Source organism: Hibiscus syriacus, unplaced genomic scaffold (genome assembly GCF_006381635.1).
Source record: "Hibiscus syriacus cultivar Baekdansim isolate YM2019G1 unplaced genomic scaffold, ASM638163v2 tig00116964_pilon, whole genome shotgun sequence".
NCBI classification, from domain to species: Eukaryota; Viridiplantae; Streptophyta; class Magnoliopsida; order Malvales; family Malvaceae; genus Hibiscus; species Hibiscus syriacus.
In genome coordinates, this window is record NW_024063489.1 from 569,932 (window position 1) to 587,586 (window position 17,655).

At 34.0% G+C, this 17,655-nt stretch overlaps 1 protein-coding gene and 3 pseudogenes across 1 annotated transcript; 1 reads left to right on the top strand and 3 right to left on the bottom strand.

The window, feature by feature from the left end:
- Window positions 1–383: 383 nt before the first annotated feature.
- On the bottom strand, window positions 384–2,257 carry LOC120190995 (annotated as a pseudogene).
- A 1,825-nt stretch (window positions 2,258–4,082) lies between these two features.
- Window positions 4,083–5,589, bottom strand: LOC120190997 (non-specific lipid-transfer protein-like 1). Its single transcript, XM_039194000.1, has 4 exons — window positions 5,373–5,589; window positions 5,215–5,275; window positions 4,345–4,447; window positions 4,083–4,225 (listed from the first exon to the last, which is right to left on the bottom strand). Exons 1-4 carry the CDS (start codon window positions 5,496–5,498, stop codon window positions 4,144–4,146), a joined length of 372 nt encoding a protein of 123 aa, XP_039049931.1. The 5' UTR covers window positions 5,499–5,589; the 3' UTR covers window positions 4,083–4,143.
- Window positions 5,590–6,551: 962 nt separating this feature from the next.
- Window positions 6,552–8,050, top strand: LOC120190994 (annotated as a pseudogene).
- A 1,362-nt stretch (window positions 8,051–9,412) lies between these two features.
- Window positions 9,413–12,013, bottom strand: LOC120190993 (annotated as a pseudogene).
- Between the last annotated feature and the right edge of the window lie 5,642 nt (window positions 12,014–17,655).

The window sequence follows — 17,655 nt, forward strand, 5'->3', positions numbered from 1 at the left end:
CCAATCTTTCACTAAAATTTCGAATAGATGTCCTGAGTTCAAGTTGATTATGTTTCGCCTCTTACTCGATGAAAGACGATGAAACAATTCTCAGTAATGTTCATTGCAAACCCCTATTTGAAAAAAAGTTTATATTTCTACGTTTCTTTCACTTTCCTCCACTTCTAAAATTCCTTTCAACTTCTTAATTTATCATTTCGGATTTAATATTCAAATGTCGTTATAATAACAAATGAATATATTATATTACATATTAAAATAATCTTAATAATCGATAAATATTTATTTATTTTCGAATAATATTCATACAAATCAAACCTAACAAGTAATCCTTTCAGTACATGTTCTAGGGATCAGATTTAACATCGAAATGTGTGACCGTGTCACTTCTTTACCCACACGGCATAGTCTTTCCCTGAGGTAGCAAGCTGATAGTTAGAAGGTACGAGGTTCCCGAGGTCCATCTTTGGGCCAATTTTGGTAATGATTTTCTCATCAATTACAGCCACATACAGATCAGAATCAGAGGCTACAATATTCACTTTGCTTGTTTCACTGATTCCATTGTTCCTCCTTACTGCTGACAGTTTAGTAATCTCGTCCTTTAATCCCCAATCAACAAAGTGATCATAGAACTGCACATCACAAATTCAACCATTCATCAGGATGCTTTATAGCACAAGTAGGGTAAGCTGTACAATGTGTACAGTACAAGGTCAAAGGGGGCAGAGAATGAAGAATGGATTATAGATAAAGAAATTCGAAAATAAGGATGGGAAAATTACTATTGATGGAGTGCCGGGATGGGTGAGAATATAAGCATAGCCCTGCATGACTTTATCGGATGGGAAAGGCCAAAGCCTCTGAGTAGAGCCCGTGTCATGATTATCAATGAAAGTCACTGCATTTTGAGGCAAAATTCTAATCATTCTAGGAGACTTCCCATTTGAATCCTTCAACCTCCATAACTCCCCTTGCACTGCTGCATTGAGAACCCCTTTCGTGGTGAAATCAAATGCTTTTACAGCCCCACCTGCAGCTTCAACCCAGACTTTTAATGCTCCACGATGTGAATCTTGACTATCCTGCCCCAAGGAAAGATCTTCCCATTTCTCCCCTACAGCAAAATCTGGTGATGTTCGTTCCATATAGATTTTCGTAATGCTCGGGGCATACCCTCTCACAAAATCAAACCTCCAGTCTTTAACCAATTCATCCAATCGGATAACTCTTGTTGTACTTTTGGGTTGAGATGATCAATTTCGGGAGCTGGTTGATAATCAAGGCCGGTGTCGGGGTTGCCCCGTGCCATCTGAATAGTCCTTATCATTGCCACAAATGAAAGATGGCCCCCAGTCTAATCGATCATCCGGAGTTCCACCTTCGAAAATGCAATATATTCCTCTCCCATCTTTCCTCTCAGCTGTTCTATGGTTGATAACTATGTCAGCTAAACATTTGATTCCCTTTTGATGGAAGGCTTGAATTAGTGACTTCAACTCAGCCTAAGACCCATACTTTGATGCATCGAGATCATATAGCCTTCCTGGCAGATATCCTGGATTTTAGTTGGAGCAAACATGGAAAAATATTTATTACTTGCTTCCTTAATAGCAATTGAAAGTAACAAAATAAAAAGAGCAGGGAGGTGAGAAACTGGAGAGAGCAAACTAAATAAACAGAAATGATGCATGTGCATGTCTGATATTTCTTTTTCATGGTAATTTAGGTCAACTGTAAAATCTCTTTCATAGCGAAGGTACAAATGGAATCGTAATTGGTTTCGTCGGTTCATTAGCACAAGTAATGCCTTAATGGAAAACTTGAAATACCTTGGGGTCCAACTGACTGGGAAGGTGGAGGAAGCCAGACATGAGTAACGCCGGCGTTGGCAATATCAGGGATGAAGTTCGTGAGAGAGTTATACCAACCTCCAGCCTTGTTACATGATTCCCAGTTGAACCCCTGCACGTTATCATCAAAGTTATCGACAACAATTAGTTGAGAGTTCGGCATAATATATGCATATACATGTATCATGTGAACTGTTTCTGTTGTTGCTTTCTGCAGATACCCGCTGTATCAACTTAATAATCGATAAAAATGCCTTCGCAGATATGTGTTTGTACAAGGGGGAAAGGGGAGATGACTAGTTGAGTGCAAGCTATACCTGAAATAGCAAGCTTGAAGATGAAAAAGCTGGAAATATATAGAGGAAAAGAGAGAGAAAGAAAAGCGAACTTAGAGAAGTCATTCTGTTAATGCTGGTTCCTTTAGGCTTGAGACGAGCTTGGTGAATGGGGTGATATGTTGCGGGCTTATATAGGCACCAATGCCTGTTTCGAGATTCGCCATAAACATACGGGTTCATACATTGTGAACAATGAATCCGAGAAACCGGAATAATAAAAATCTCAGGAAACATATATGTTTCTTATCTTCTTCAATCTGGATTCACAAATAAGTCATCTTTATTAATAATTTCCATAGACATTATCCTCTTATTTGATTCAGGATATAACAGCCAAAGATGTTGGACTTTGCTGAGAATAATGAGGGGGAAGTGTTTACACTAAAACACTTATGGCGACTGGGATAATGACTTCATCTGCCATAAGGACCGAAATCAGTTGACAAAAACAGACAGTTCTTGCATTCTTGGTTTCCCACTACACTCCTACATTACATGAGAAGAATCTCTTTTCTCACACGAAATTATTATCATTTACTTCACGTAAAAATTATTTCTCTTGGCTACACACAAATCACGTTGTAACTTGCAAGTTGTAAGAATTGCAAAAATACAAGATACATTTTTTTATGCCAAAAGAAAATATCATGTAAAATTCTTTAAGTGCATGTGTAGACCGGCAACGTTGCCATCCTACAGCAAATAATATCCAGGGATACTGTGAAAAGGTTCTTAGTTTGAGGACTGATGGAAAGAAATAATAATAATAATAATAATAATAATAATAATAATAATAGTGAAAAGCTAGTAACATATAGGAAGCAATTGCGGCCAACCTTCATTCACATGAGAAAATATTTTTTTTTAAAACAATATACCTAATATTTGCTCTCTTTTTTAGTTCAAGGAGAGTCGATCTCTAGGATGAGTATATTTACTAGGCTATTATTGAGAGCTCATAATGTTCGTGTTTCCACTTAGAAGTCTTTAATGGTGATTCTGTTATTGTTTAAAGTTTTTTATATATATAATTTAAACATAAACATGTCTTTAATGGAATCACTTTTATGTCAAAATAACAATAAAATTCTTTTTTTCTCGATTTCCAGTTCAAGATTTTTTTTAAAAATATTATATATTAGTAATGATAAGGATGAATTATAATTTAATCAAAAGCTACTAGTTTGGCTAATTAAAGATCCCAATCCTATACTTTTTGTCTCAACTAAAGGGATTCCTTCAATCATTGTTATCATTAAGCAGCCCAAACTTGGAATACTTGATGTAATAATTTTAATTTAGGAAGGAAAATTAAGCAACGGTGACGCTGAGTTTGGAAGAAGAGAGAAAAATCTGGTGAAATTTCATAATTTATTGGACCCACATATGTATTTTATAGAAATTGAATTGTTTTGTTAAAAAGCAGGTGGAATTTCGCTTAACTTTTAACAATAACAAAACAAAAGCCACATATAAAGGTGAGAATCAAATGCCAGAAATATTAACCGGTGCTTGTGGATTTCAAGGATTTAAATTTGGCAGGTTTCAAAATCTCCGTGAAACTTGATACATGGTTGGACCACGACAGGGCCACGAATGCAGCCCCCTCATGAAAAATAATAAGGTCCCTAAGAGACTCAAATAAACCTCGAAATATGCCATCAGAATCAATGGGAACAACACATAAGCAAGAAGACACGGTGAACTGAACAACAAAGCATTTAGATTTACTTGAAGGGGAAAAAAAGGAACATATTGAAGTTGTTCGATAATCCGAATCCTTATAAGATTATATGCCTTACTATCTAGTAATCCAGTATATAAGGCAGTGGTCGAGAGAAGTGTGCTATAAAAGAAAACAGTTGAGAGAAACACAGATGGCTTCATTTTATAATTTTCCGACTATGGCAACAAACAGAAAGAACTAATACATAACACATTAGCATCTCTGCTCACATCTTTGCAGGCTTTGGGAAAATGTCAGGAGTGAATTTCTGCGCTGCACTCAAGCTCCCCTTAATCTTCATTGCACCCCTGCATCGTCATCATTGTATTAATTAAGGAGATGCTTGACTTTGGAAACCCACCATCCTCCAAGACAAAAGAAATCAATAATATTAGAGGGCAAAGATAAAGAAATTAGAGAATTTTACCTCATAAAAGCCATCTGGGGATTCATCTTTCCAGTGGCTACCTTTATGAAATCGTCATCCTTGAAGGAAAAAATAGCATCAGGCTTTCCCCCTTCATATTTACCTACATTTCAGAATGATAGGATAAGGAACACCTTTATACTGAAAAAATATAGCATTTTACTAATGAAACAGGAAGGGCGACTTGATTGTATATATCTATGAATGGATACAATCATACTCGAATCTCCAAGAGCAAGTCACTGAGATAAACATTGACGTATACAAATAGAACAGTCATATCACCAATTTCATATGGCCAAAAACATACTGAAACAGACAAAATTTATCTTTAAAATAAGATAAGAGCGCATATGTTACAGAGAGTTAGGTAAACTCTTCCACCCTTTGAAAAAACTAATAATGGGAAATAGTCCAAGCTGAAAAAAATAATGGACCTTTATTACCATGGCAATAAATAAATAAGTAAAATGATGAAGCTATGGAAGCAATGAAATGGAGTCAGCCTCCGCTCCATTGTCACAGAGAGGGAGAGGTTAATAACCAAATACAGATGAGAGAAAAAGACAGAAAAAGAGCCTTGGCTACAAATCTTATATTACACTAGTTTGCAAAGAGCAATGGACTAGAGGGAAGATACCTGCAAGCAAGCATTTCAATTACAATAAAAGAATAACAAAAACTTCTCCAGATTATAAAATGCAAAAGATACAAACTTCAAACTCTATTCCTCCATAACAGTTTAGATAGCTACAATTTTATCAACGGGCAGAATAACATAAAGTCATAAACAAACCTTCCAAGTCAAAACGAAAGTAAACTGAAAATGAAAAGAATAAAATTGAATTACTAAACATAGGATAAGCTAACCTTTGGTAACTTCTCCTTTCTTGAGATCAACAACGTAAGAAACCTCATCAATCCCCATTTTCTACAAGTCATAAACAAAATCCAGAAATTAAATCAAGCCTTTAAATCAAATTGAAATTTAGAGAGGGGGTAGAGGTAAAAATGCATAAAGGATGGACCTTGGGGGCAATATTGATTTGGTAAACTAGGCCAATCTTCTTGGTGAGCTCTTTACCAGCATCACTAGCCAAGTGACCCTTCATCATCTCAAACAAATTATCGGATTTCAACTCAGAATTCGCCATTGTTACACCAAAGTCAGAGAAACCAAAGAAGAAGAAACTAGAATTTGGTTTTGGCTTACGGTTGAAAAAAATATTTTTTACGACACTGTTTTCCAGGTGATCTGATCGCGTTGTTTCCAAAAAAAAAATCATCTTTTGTGGGTTGGTTCACAGTAGCTTGCTTTTTCAGTTTTCCTCTGGAAGGGGCTTCTGGGCCTTCAAGCTTTGGGTTTTGATATTTTATGATCAATGGGCTAACCCAAAATTATTTTCTCATTCGAGACCTCATTTTACTTATTTTTGAGTACTAATTAGATGTTTTAGTTGTGCACTAAGTAAGACCGAGCATAATCATGTGATTCAACAATGGTCTCAATCATATTAATCAAGTAGAAAGGAGGAAAAGAAGGTTCCAAATTAATTGGAGAACCGGAAACTGTACATGTAAATTCCGTTTGATTTTGTTAGAATAATTATACAGGGATTGAATTTGGGACAAAATGATGTCCCACTAAGACATAATAAGAGAAAACAATGGTTAGATTCCAAAGGGATATTTGGATAGGGTCTGGAACTTGAAAAGCGGATATGGTGTTTGCGTGTCCGTTTCTCATTCGAAGTTTCTTCACTTCTCTTATGTCTCAACTCACAACTCTCAACTGCCCCCAGGTAAGCTGCTGTTCTTTTATTTATTTTCAATTTCCTTGTAATACGATCAACAGTCTCCTTTGCAAAGACTTGCAGTTTTAATACCCAATTTCTTGATTTAGCTGGCTGTTCTTGTCGAAACATGTTTCCCTGTTGTTTATGTTTCTAGCAACTCTGTGAGGACTCAAGAGTATTCGATTAAACTATATAAACTGATAAATATTTTACCTTGTATCTGTTGGTCGATAAGTTTTGATGCTTTTGCTTAGCAGAAAGAAAACAGAAGGAATATCATAAAATTGGGGTGTAAATGGAACATGGATATTGCTTTATTTAGTTCATGCTTGTAGAGTTTTGGAGAAAGATATGAAACCTTCTACTTTTGTTTATAATTCAGTTTCTGACTTAACTGCATTACTAGATAAGCATGAATCCATGGTAGATTGTTTCTTTAGAAAAAGAGCACAACTTTTAATCTCCGAGAAAATTCTGATGGTTTATTTGTTTGTGTTCATATAGATTTATAGAACATTTTTTTTTGGTTCAACAGATTTATAGTGAACTACTGATGGCAGTCTGAGTGATTACCATTTAAGGAACAAGGGGTGCTTGAAAGATAATCTGAAGCTCATCCTCTATAATCATACATTTTGTGTGGTTTCATTTTTATTTTTGTGGTGGAGGAGATTGCTCCAGGCAGTGATGCTAAAGCAGAACATTCTCTCCTGTAATGCTTCTTTATTTTTCAGAAAAAAATCTTTATGGACAACTTAATTATAGAATTGTCTGTACCCTCCCCATCTTACATGATCATCTAAGTCGTGTAAATTTTTGTCATTTGAGGGCCAAAATACAATCTATAACCATAAGTGCGGGGTTGGACTCTTTGGAAATTAGCCCCGCGTTACAACGGAGGTGCATAAAAGGTGTGGCTGATGAAAACCAAGGGGAATTATCTGACGAAGACGACGATCTCTGCCCCGTGGAATGCGTTAGAGAATTTAAAACTGATGAAGAGTTCTTAAAAATTCTTGAAAAGGCCAAAGAAACCAATTCTTTAGTTGTAGTTGATTTTTATCGTACTTCTTGTGGAAGCTGTAAGTACATAGAGCAAGGTTTCTCGAAATTATGCAAGGGTGCCGTAGATGAATACGCTGACGTGATCTTCTTGAAACATAATGTGAGTATCTTTTACATGACCCGAACTTTGAACAGAGTATGTTGATGCATCTATCCCATGTTCTAATTCAGGGCTGCTGTTTAAGAATAAAGGGCAGGAGCGATGAGACATGAGCTCTTGTTATATATTTTCTTCTGCAGGTAGTTGATGAGTATGATGAACAGTCTGAAGTTGCTGAAAGACTTAGAATCAGGGTAATCTCTATTTGAACATTTAATCTCATTCCTTCAAATACTGAGTCATTTATTTGTTAAGATGAATCAAGTTTGTTATGGGAAATTGAAAATCATGACAATTTGTTTGCAGAGATGATTTTATAATAGCTGAAACCCAGTAAAAAAAATCCTCATTTCTGGAGAACACAATTTTGATTTGTGGGGAAGGTCTATCTTAAATCAAGTTGCTAATAAGAAACCGCTATGAAAGGGAAACTTTTGCATCAAAATTAAAAAAAAAATCAGGATGGGATCTGTGGATGCATCCTAATGACAAAGATGACTGCCATGTGTCACTGTATATTAAGATGAATCTGAATTATTGCAGGCAGTGCCTCTTTTCCACTTCTATAAAAATGGAGTTCTCTTGGAAGCATTTCCAACCAGAGACAAGGAGAGAATTGTTGAAGCCATTAAGAAATATACGTCGACAAATGAGGATGCCTAAGCAAATGTGGCAGTACTTTCAAACTTTGCTTTTGAAGAAAAATAATCAGTAAGATACTTGGAATAGATGGGACTAGAAAGTGAAACTGTAATCATTATTTACAGGATGTACTTAGAAAATAGAAAGTGAAACTGTTTTCATTCTACCCCATTGTTTCGGGCTATATGATCGATGGCTTTGTCTGCTTGTTCATTTCCATCTGTCTGTTGAGTTATATGCTTTGAATATTTCTGCTGAAGAATAAGAAGCCTTTAAGATATGGCTTTTGTAAAAATCAGTGTACTTCTCAAGTCAAATACTAGATATGTCATATCTAGAATTAGATGACCAGGAATGTGACACGATTCAAATGAGGGAAAAATCATATATAAATCATATATAACCTGGCCACTTACCAGGCCAGTGCATGATGATTAGGTCTCAATGCCATGTCTAGAATAAAAGATCGCTCTGTAGATAACTTTTGTTCACCTTCTTATGCGAGATTCGAAGGACTCGAAAGAATAGAAAACAGGCAAGCGGGCGATTTACGAACTTGATTGGCTAAGCAGGGTTATGGTAATGCGTTCCCCACATCAGTAAAATATGCTTAAAATATCATGGCCAACCGAACGAAGTAGGTGTTGTCTGGTAATGATTAAAATGGAAAATCGAATCAAGGCTATCAAGCTTTGGTATCCACATCTAATTAGTAGGGTCCATAAGGGAAGACATCTCAAACCGTGGTCTGCAAGCTTGGGTGTCCTTCACAGGATGCTAACCTGCCGGAGACATCATCTATTCCAACTTAGCCAATGGTTGTTTGAAACAAGGGCGTGGCTGAGGGGGCGCAAGGTGCGCGACTACGCAGGGTCCCAAAAATTAGGGCCCCGAAATCGAATATATTTATCAATTGTTGTCATTAATAAGCATAAAAAATAGGGGTCCCGAAATCGAGTATATCTATCAGTTGTTACCATTAAGAAACATAAAAATAGGAGCCCCGATATCGAATATATCTATCAGTTGTTGTCATTAAGAAGCATAAAAATAAGGGTCCCGAAATTGAATATATCTAGAAAATAGGGGACCCTTTATTAAAATTTGCACAGGGCCCCCGACAACCTAGCCACGGCCCTAGTTTGAAATGTGTCTCCCTTGCAACCCCTGGCAGAGAGCTCCAAGGGTACATAATAGGTGTGGTCATGATTCATGGAAAACGGCAAGCTATGAGTACTAAAGCATGATGTTTACTCCTTTCTGAAAATGATTTGCAGTTAAACGTGAAACTTGGAATACTATTTGTTTGCTAATGGAAGCCTTTCGATTACCATAAATATCAATTTTGGAGCTACAAATCGCTTGCCGCTAAAAGAACAAAGAAAGGCTTTGAATGACAACTAGAATGAACTGAAAACTGAGATGGATGGGAAAACAACTTGCTATCCCCAGTGCGAGTAAAAAGTTTTTTACTGTAGGGGAGCATTGCATTACTGCTGTTATTATAATCCACACCCATCATCCATGCCTGCCTTTTCTATGTTGTGGAGTCTTTCCAAAATCTGGTGGGAAGTCCTTGCACAGGAACTGGAAATGGGCCATACTGAATCCCACTTTCGGATCCTACCACTTCCCATCTGCAAAACCAAACAAAAGTGTTACTGTCAGCTGTTATTATTTGCATACAAGAAGTCCTCTTCCAACAGCAGTTATAATTCGTTTTTCCGTTGTTTTTTTCCATCATTTTTATGAATTTAGTCATCTTATTTCGTATAGCCATCAACATAAACAAGAATATCATTTAAGGGTTGTCTAAAAACAATCATATAGTAGAACATTCCCTTAAAAATTGATTTATATTGTTTGCACTTTGATTTTCAAACAACATACCTGAAGTTAGAAACCAAGTGGTGGGTCACTATAAGCATCTCCAACTTTGCAAGCTCATTTCCAGGACAGGCATGCACTCCACTGCCAAATGGCATGAAAGTGTTGGATTTTGGGGCAACCTACAACAAACAATGAGAATAACTCATCTAATGTATTGCAACCAAAAGAAACGCCTTTAATCATAAGCCATAAACGATTATACCAAACTCATAAATGAACCAGGGAAATGAAAATATCCAAACGCATTGTATATGTGGAAAACACTTTAGTGTGTGTTCATACCTCAAACCTTGAAGGATCGAATTTCTGGGGATCGGGGAAAACTTCGAGATTGTGATGAATGTTTCTGAACAGAGGCATCACTTTCCAACCTTTCGGAATAAGGTAACCTGTTGGCAACTTAAGAGTTAGCAATTGCCTTAAATGCCATTTTTTGTACATGAGTAGATTTATTCTTACCTTTATATTCCACATCAGCAACTGCTTCTCTAAATGTGAAGGATATGATGCTTGCCATTCTCAGTGTCTCTAATATAACCTGGCCGAGTTAAATGCCTTCCACTGTTAGCCAAGATTGACGGGTATCGGATTCAACAAAGGAATAAATATCACGGTGTAAATCATTATGATTGACGGTTCCCGGTCACCTTGTAAGTAATTGGCATATTCCTTGTGTGTGACCAACTCAGCGGCTGATCGCTTTCTTCGATCAATCTTTTAATTGCCTTGTGTTCAGCCTACAAAGACAGACTCACCCGTTAGTTTTATTAAGATTATGCTCTACTACTGATCTGTCCTTGACATCAAATTTCAATGACAAAGACAATCAATAAATGGGAGTATAGCGTTCATAAAGAGAGACCGTTCTAGACACTGGAAGAGAAAAAAATATGGATTGTTCAAGGCCCTACCTTGACTGCCTCCAGAAGTTTCGGATTGTCATGGAGGTACTTGACAATCCATGTCATAACACTAGCAGTGGTGTCCTGAGCAGCGAAAAGAGTTCCGATGATGTTATCGGCGATTTGATCATCGGTTAAGACTTCACCTTTTTCATCCTTGGAATTCAATAGACAGCCCACCAGATCCTTTTCGAGCAACTTCTTCTCCTTCCTTTCACCTATGATATCACTCAATATCTTGCTTAGCCTCTTCCTTGCCTGAAGGGAATTCGTTTTAATTACAGGAAATATGAAAGAATTCAAGGAGTTAACTAACAAAGATGGGATTGCTTATCACCTGTAATGCCTTTCTGTATGGAGTTCCAGGGATGTTTGTAGGGAAGGAATTGTAGCCTTTGTCGACTATGAAGTAGTTCTTCTTAAGCTCCTCTCTATATCGAGCCTTCAGACGGCCAAAAATCATTAGTATACCAACTTCAAAAGAAATCTGCAATTATTTGAAGATAAAGATAATAAACAAAACTTTTCAGCACTGTATATTTTAATGTAAAAAACTGTTTGTCCCAGTACTTGTTAAAGTGGGAAAAAGAATATAAAAAACATTGACCACAATCATTTGATTGACGACGACATTGAACCGAACAAACCTTTTTCATTTCATGAAAGGTGTTAACGACATGCCCCCCATGCCAAGATCCATGGTAGAGGCTACTAGGGCATCGATATCTGGCACCAAGTTCCGAATAGCTTCAATAGACAATGAGGCCTGAACCAGCTTCCTGAGACGAGTGTGGTAGTCCTTGGTGAAAAAACAACGCCGCTGGACCAACGAGACGCTCCTTGCTGCTGGGGTACGTGGGCTTAAACAAGTGAGCTTTTGTTAATAATACAAACCGAGCAGCCTCGGGGCTAGCCAGCATGACGGAAGGGCAGCCTAATATATGCGTTTTGAAAATCTCTCCATACCTGAACCACCATGTAATGAAGTTCAGAGGGGGGAAAGGCACAGAAAAGAAAGAAAAGAAGGATCGAAACGAAGAGAGTTTGAAAACCTTTTCTGTCTGGAAGCAAAAAATACATTGGGGTCTTGAGAATAGAGTTGGAGAGTTTCTCCTATATAAGGCCATCCCATTGATCCAGGAGGAAGCTCGGTCTCAGCTTTTCCCTGGGTTCTTTTCTTTTGCCTTCTTACCAATCTATACCAGACTAGACTTAAAAGAAAGATGATTGCATATGCAAGACTTGCAGCCATTTTTCTGTTGGGGGACTTTGATCTCCTTTGAAGCTGCTAATCTTCGATAATACAATGCGTGATTAGGTTTTTGGCGATCTGAGTCGCTGGTGGGAGGATTGAGCAATGACTTATATAGGAATTCAAAGAAGATAGAGACAAGAAGGACGTATATACATGAAACTTCATTCAGTTTTTCTTGGAAATAAAATGAAATTACAATGATAAATCTTAACGTTTAATTTATAAATATATATATATATATATATATATTATTTTATAATTATTCAAATTATTATAAAAAAACATAAAATTAACTTTTAGTGGTTTGAGTTTATATATATATATATTATTCTATTCAAATGTTTAGAAAAATTATTATATTTTAATTTTTATTGTTTATTTAAAATTATTATAAAATAACAAAAATATATGATTTGAGAAATAAGAATTAAAAATTAAGAAAAAGAATATTGTGTGTATATATCAATTATATTATATTAATATTTTATTGATTTTGAAGTTTTTACTTTTAAGAAAAAATAATATTTAAAAATGAAGTTAAATTTATATTTTTTTTTATTATAACTTAAAATGTATATATAAAAAATTGATTTTTGAGAATATTAATATAATATAATTTATACATATATATTAATATATTTTTTAATAACTAAAAAACAAAAAATTTAAATATTTTGAAGAAATAAAGTATAAATTTAGAAAATTTTAAGGGACTCCGTAGTAATTTTTCCAAATTGTTGGGGCATACTTACACCACTCGTAAGATGGAGATATTCATTAAAAAAATCCCCAAAAACCATTGGACATGATTTTACATACAATTTTCATCGTATAGGCCTATAAATGAACCGAACGCACATGAATGGAGGTATGTTCATGTTCGTTCATTTAATAAATAAACGAACATAAACGAACACGAACATAAACAAATAATTTTTTTTTGTTTATGTTCGTTTATTAAGGAATATAACTTGTTCATGTTCGTTCATTTAATAAATAAACGAACATAAAAGAACACAAACATAAACGAACACGAACATAAACGTTGGAGACCCTACCTTCCATTGTTCTTTCATGAAAAATAGTCGACAATACAAATCAACCAAATCTACGTTATTTTAATAAATTCGTCGGTTAAAAGTTTTGTGGCATCAATATCAAACTTTAGTGAGGTTTGTTAATAATGGTCATTTCCGTTGGCAGAGTATAAAATTTAACAGCATGAAGATTTCGAACGGTACAAATTAGACTACAATGATATAACATAGATTCGAAATCCCTTCGATGCTACATATCATAATTAATATTATTGCTAAACCACCATTCAAAATTTTAAAGTACCTAAAGTCTACTCCACAACTAAATGTCATACAAGAACTATGAAAACAAAAGTTTATTGTCAAAATGTATTTTCTACTTATTAATGGGTTCTTCCTGGAAAACTCATTACTTTCGCTATTACACTATTTTTCATAAATTGCATAGAAACCTTTGTTTTGTTTTCTAGTAAATTCTATTATATTTTTTCTCTTTACTGATGCTAATATACTTCCGATTGTTACATTTATTTTCCCATCTATTTCTAGAAAGAAGTATGATGTTTTCTTGAGTTTTAAATGTGAAGATACCCGCAATAACTTTACATATCAACTATTAAGCCAAATAAAACAGAGAAAGAGATGAAAACAGACTTGTAAATTTCAGATTGCATTATAATATAACTTGTTTTGAAGCTTTCAGCGATCGTCTCCACTCTCCAGTGAACATTAGGGTTTGGGAAAAAAAGGAAAATGAATATAAGTGCGAGGTGTCTCACGGGTTAACATATTGGATTTAATCTCCAAATAAAACTGGGTTAATTATGGAGTTGATCATCGGAATATCAGATTAATTAATATTTTTAAGATACTTGCAAATTGGTCACCAAAATTGATTTAAGAAGATTGAGTTAAACATAAACGAATGAACATAAACGAACATAACCGAACGAACATAAACGAACATAACCGAACGTTCACGAACGTAAATGAACGAACGAGACCTATGTTCATGTTCATTCATTTAATTAAACGAACACAAAATCTTGTTCATGTTCGTTCATTTAATAAATAAACGCACATAAACAAACTTTCCGCCGCATGGTTCATGAACAGTTCGCTGAACGTTCAGTTCATTTACAGGCCTATCACCGTGTATAAGATAATGCTCTAAATTCAAAATTATCCACATATTTCTTTATCACCCTTGATTAATATTTCCCGATCGTTTTATAGGCCTTCTTGATCTTGCTGGAAAGGGAACGATGATAAATATTTCCTAGCATTAAGAAAGGTAATTAATCCTCGATTTTCTTAATGAGAGCATGCATATCAAATCAGCGGATGACTTGGAGCAGGCAATGGACATTAACCTTGTTCTATGATTGGATTGGAGCAGGAGAAAAGGAAAGAATGTAAAAGAAAATACCATAGTGTTCCATATTTATTTTTATTTAAATAATGAGAAGTAAAAGCAATTTGTAAGCCTTTTGATTTTTCTTGGCTTTATTCAACAATCAACCCTTACATATATATTTGCTGTGATAGTATTTCGATGAATTAATATCTTTGAGTAGAGAAGGAGAAGAATCATAAAGAGGATTTAGACTATTAAATATATCTTTGTCGTAAACCATTCTTACATGATTAGTTGATTACATAGCCCGGTGGGCAAGAGGCGTTCGGCTGTGTTACACGTGTTGCAAGGAAAACCTTTAAAAAAAAGGAAGAAAAAGGAAAACATTTCAATAAATGTAGGGGATGAAAATGAAAGAGTGAAAAGGCAGGGCAGGAAGAAATGAATTCTTAGGATCTCCGACTCCCCACTTCGCACTCCCAAATACCCATAATCTCAATCCGGTTGTTGTTTGGTCCCCCACACTCGACAGATTCGCTGGCCCCACCTCTTGTCGGTGATACCAGACATAAATCTCCACCTAAACTAACAAAATTGTTTGCCCCAGTGGAACCTCTCAGCAGTATTGGACCGTTAACTTTTCGGGTATGGCTCAGTCTCACACGATTACCACTATTGCTCTAAGACAAACGAGGAAAGGCCAAGGCCAAATGGGTTATGTTCAAATCCCCAGGTGGTGCCCGTCACCATCACAGCTGGCTTGATCTTCGACACATGTCTCAATCTGGATGGACCATTTCCAGAGCCTTCCAATTCTAGAAGAGCCCCTGATCATCTCATGTTCCCCCTTCCCCTTCCTACAGAAACCTAAACCTCTGCAATAATTTTCCATACTTTAACAAGATGATTAATGAGAAATATTTTCTGTTATTTTTAGTATAAAATTATAATGTTACATTTAAATTTAAAATCTCTATGATAATAATAATGCTAATTAAATTAATATTTTTTGGCAATTTTTTTATATAAAAAGAATGTTTAACAATGTAAAATTTACAAAATTCATTTTCTTCTCTGTAGCAGTTCAGGAGTTACAAGCAAATCAATAGAATCTTTGGAGCAGTGGCCGTGGCCGTGCCCGTCCATCTCCCTGCCCTTTTGTTATCATTTTTCGTTATTTCCTTGTACTTTTATTAGTTTTCAATTTTAGTTTTCATAGTTTAATATTTATGTTTTCTCTTTGTCATTTTTTTAGTAAAGGGTATATTTGTAGACTTTCGGTGTAAATTTATTTCTTGGTCTGTATTTTAACATGTTTCTATGGATGAGATTGTCTTCCAGGAGAGATCGTCTTCTCCATTTGTCGTTTTGGATCTTCTTCAAATTTTTCTCCTCCATGATTGGTGTTTGGAACTGTTAGTGCGATCAGTTTATATACGTTGTTGTTTCATTTATTCATATTTTTGCTTATCAAACTATTACTAGGTGATCATTATAAAATTGTATAATATTTTTTATTATATTTGTTCAGTCTATAATTAACAAGACATTAATACAATTTTCGATAAATAAATATTTCCTCATTTTACTTTAAAAATTAATGTAAAATTTTCATTTACCATGAAGGGGTAATAGGTAAAACAAATTATTTGAATACTGAAATAAAGTTATAAAATGCAAAGAACGCGATAAGAGATACCTGACAAAAACAATATTTCCAAACCGATAGGAGTAGATTATGTGGCAGGGTTAATGGCTGTTTGTGTATGTGTATCCATTCAGCACTTAATTCTAGAAGAAGTTTTCATCTTGTTTATATATGTAAATAAAAATTTTTAAATTTATTTATTAAATGATTTAATTTGAATAGATATATATTTAGTTCATGTATACTCGTATATGTATTTATTTATTAGTTCGTTTATAGCTTTTATTATACGAACTTTATAAAAGTTTATGTTTTTCCTATAAGATATTCAAAAATTTATATTTTTTTTCACTAATAGATTATTATATTTATGTTATTATTTTATGTATAAGTAAAGATATGTTTATTTATATTAATTTTATCATTCATAACATATTTTAAATTATTATGAACATTTTCAATTATATCTTTATAATTAGTTCGTGGATACATTGTTTAATGTTCGTGAACATAACCAAATAGATATTAATGTGCATAACTTTAATAAATAAACATAAAAATAATTCCAAAATCTTAATAACAAAACCGAACATACAAAAAAATATTCATACAAACTCAATTTATTACCGTTCTATTAACCTACTATATGAACTTCACTCAACTTTCTTAAAAAAATAATACTTACTTCCACATATGAATAAACCATGGCACGCAATATAAATAAATATATATTCCAATATGTTATTATGCAAATCCCTATTTGAAGTTGACTTTTTTTCATAATAATAGAATGATATTTTTAACCTTTGCATAAATGATTATTTTAATTTTTATCTTTTTTCATACATTTTACCTTTAAACATTTTAATTTTTTATCAAAATAGATTTGTTGAATAAAAATAATTAGTTAACTAATAATTAACTCATGTTGTTGATGTGATATTTTCATATGTGTCTAATTATTAATATAGCACATATCACATCATCACTTTATCACTTTCGGTGATATGAGATATGTTATGTCATCGTTTTGGGTGATATGACACGTGCAACATCAATAATTAAACACATGTAAAATTATCACGTCAACGACATGGATTGTATGTTAGTCAATTAATGGTTTTAATCCAATATAATCCGTTTTTATCCAAATTGAAATGTTTGTAAAAAAATAATAAGAATAAAGTAATCATTTATACAAACGTTAAAGGATAATTTTATTATTGTACCTCTTAAACTAATACTTGGAATTTTTTTTGCTTAAACTAAAAATTAGAGTTAAAGTTTATTGAATTTATATATGTGTTTATGTGTTATTTTAATCACCAATTAAATTATGTTAAAATGTTAACATAAATATTATATATTACAACTAAATTATTATTGAAGTAACTTATCAAAACCGTATAATAATTTAGGTATAAGTTGATATAATAAGGCAATACTCAAACTATAGAGATTTAAAATTTGCTACATACCAAAAAAGTTAACCAATAATCATAACGAATTCATTTCGTTTCACATATTTCCCGACCATATTCTGATATAAATATGTTTTATCTTTACTGTTTAATATTAACAATTGATCTGATATGATATCCGTTATATATAAATTAAAT

Coding starts and splice junctions, on each gene's coding strand:
- LOC120190997 (XM_039194000.1), bottom strand. CDS start 5,498: ATGGCGAATTCTGAGTTGAAATCCGATAATTTGTTTGAGATGATGAAG. Junction 5,276..5,372: donor AAATCAATATTGCCCCCAAG/GTCCATCCTTTA, acceptor TATGACTTGTAG/AAAATGGGGATTGATGAGGT. Junction 4,226..4,344: donor CCCCAGATGGCTTTTATGAG/GTAAAATTCTCT, acceptor ATGACGATGCAG/GGGTGCAATGAAGATTAAGG.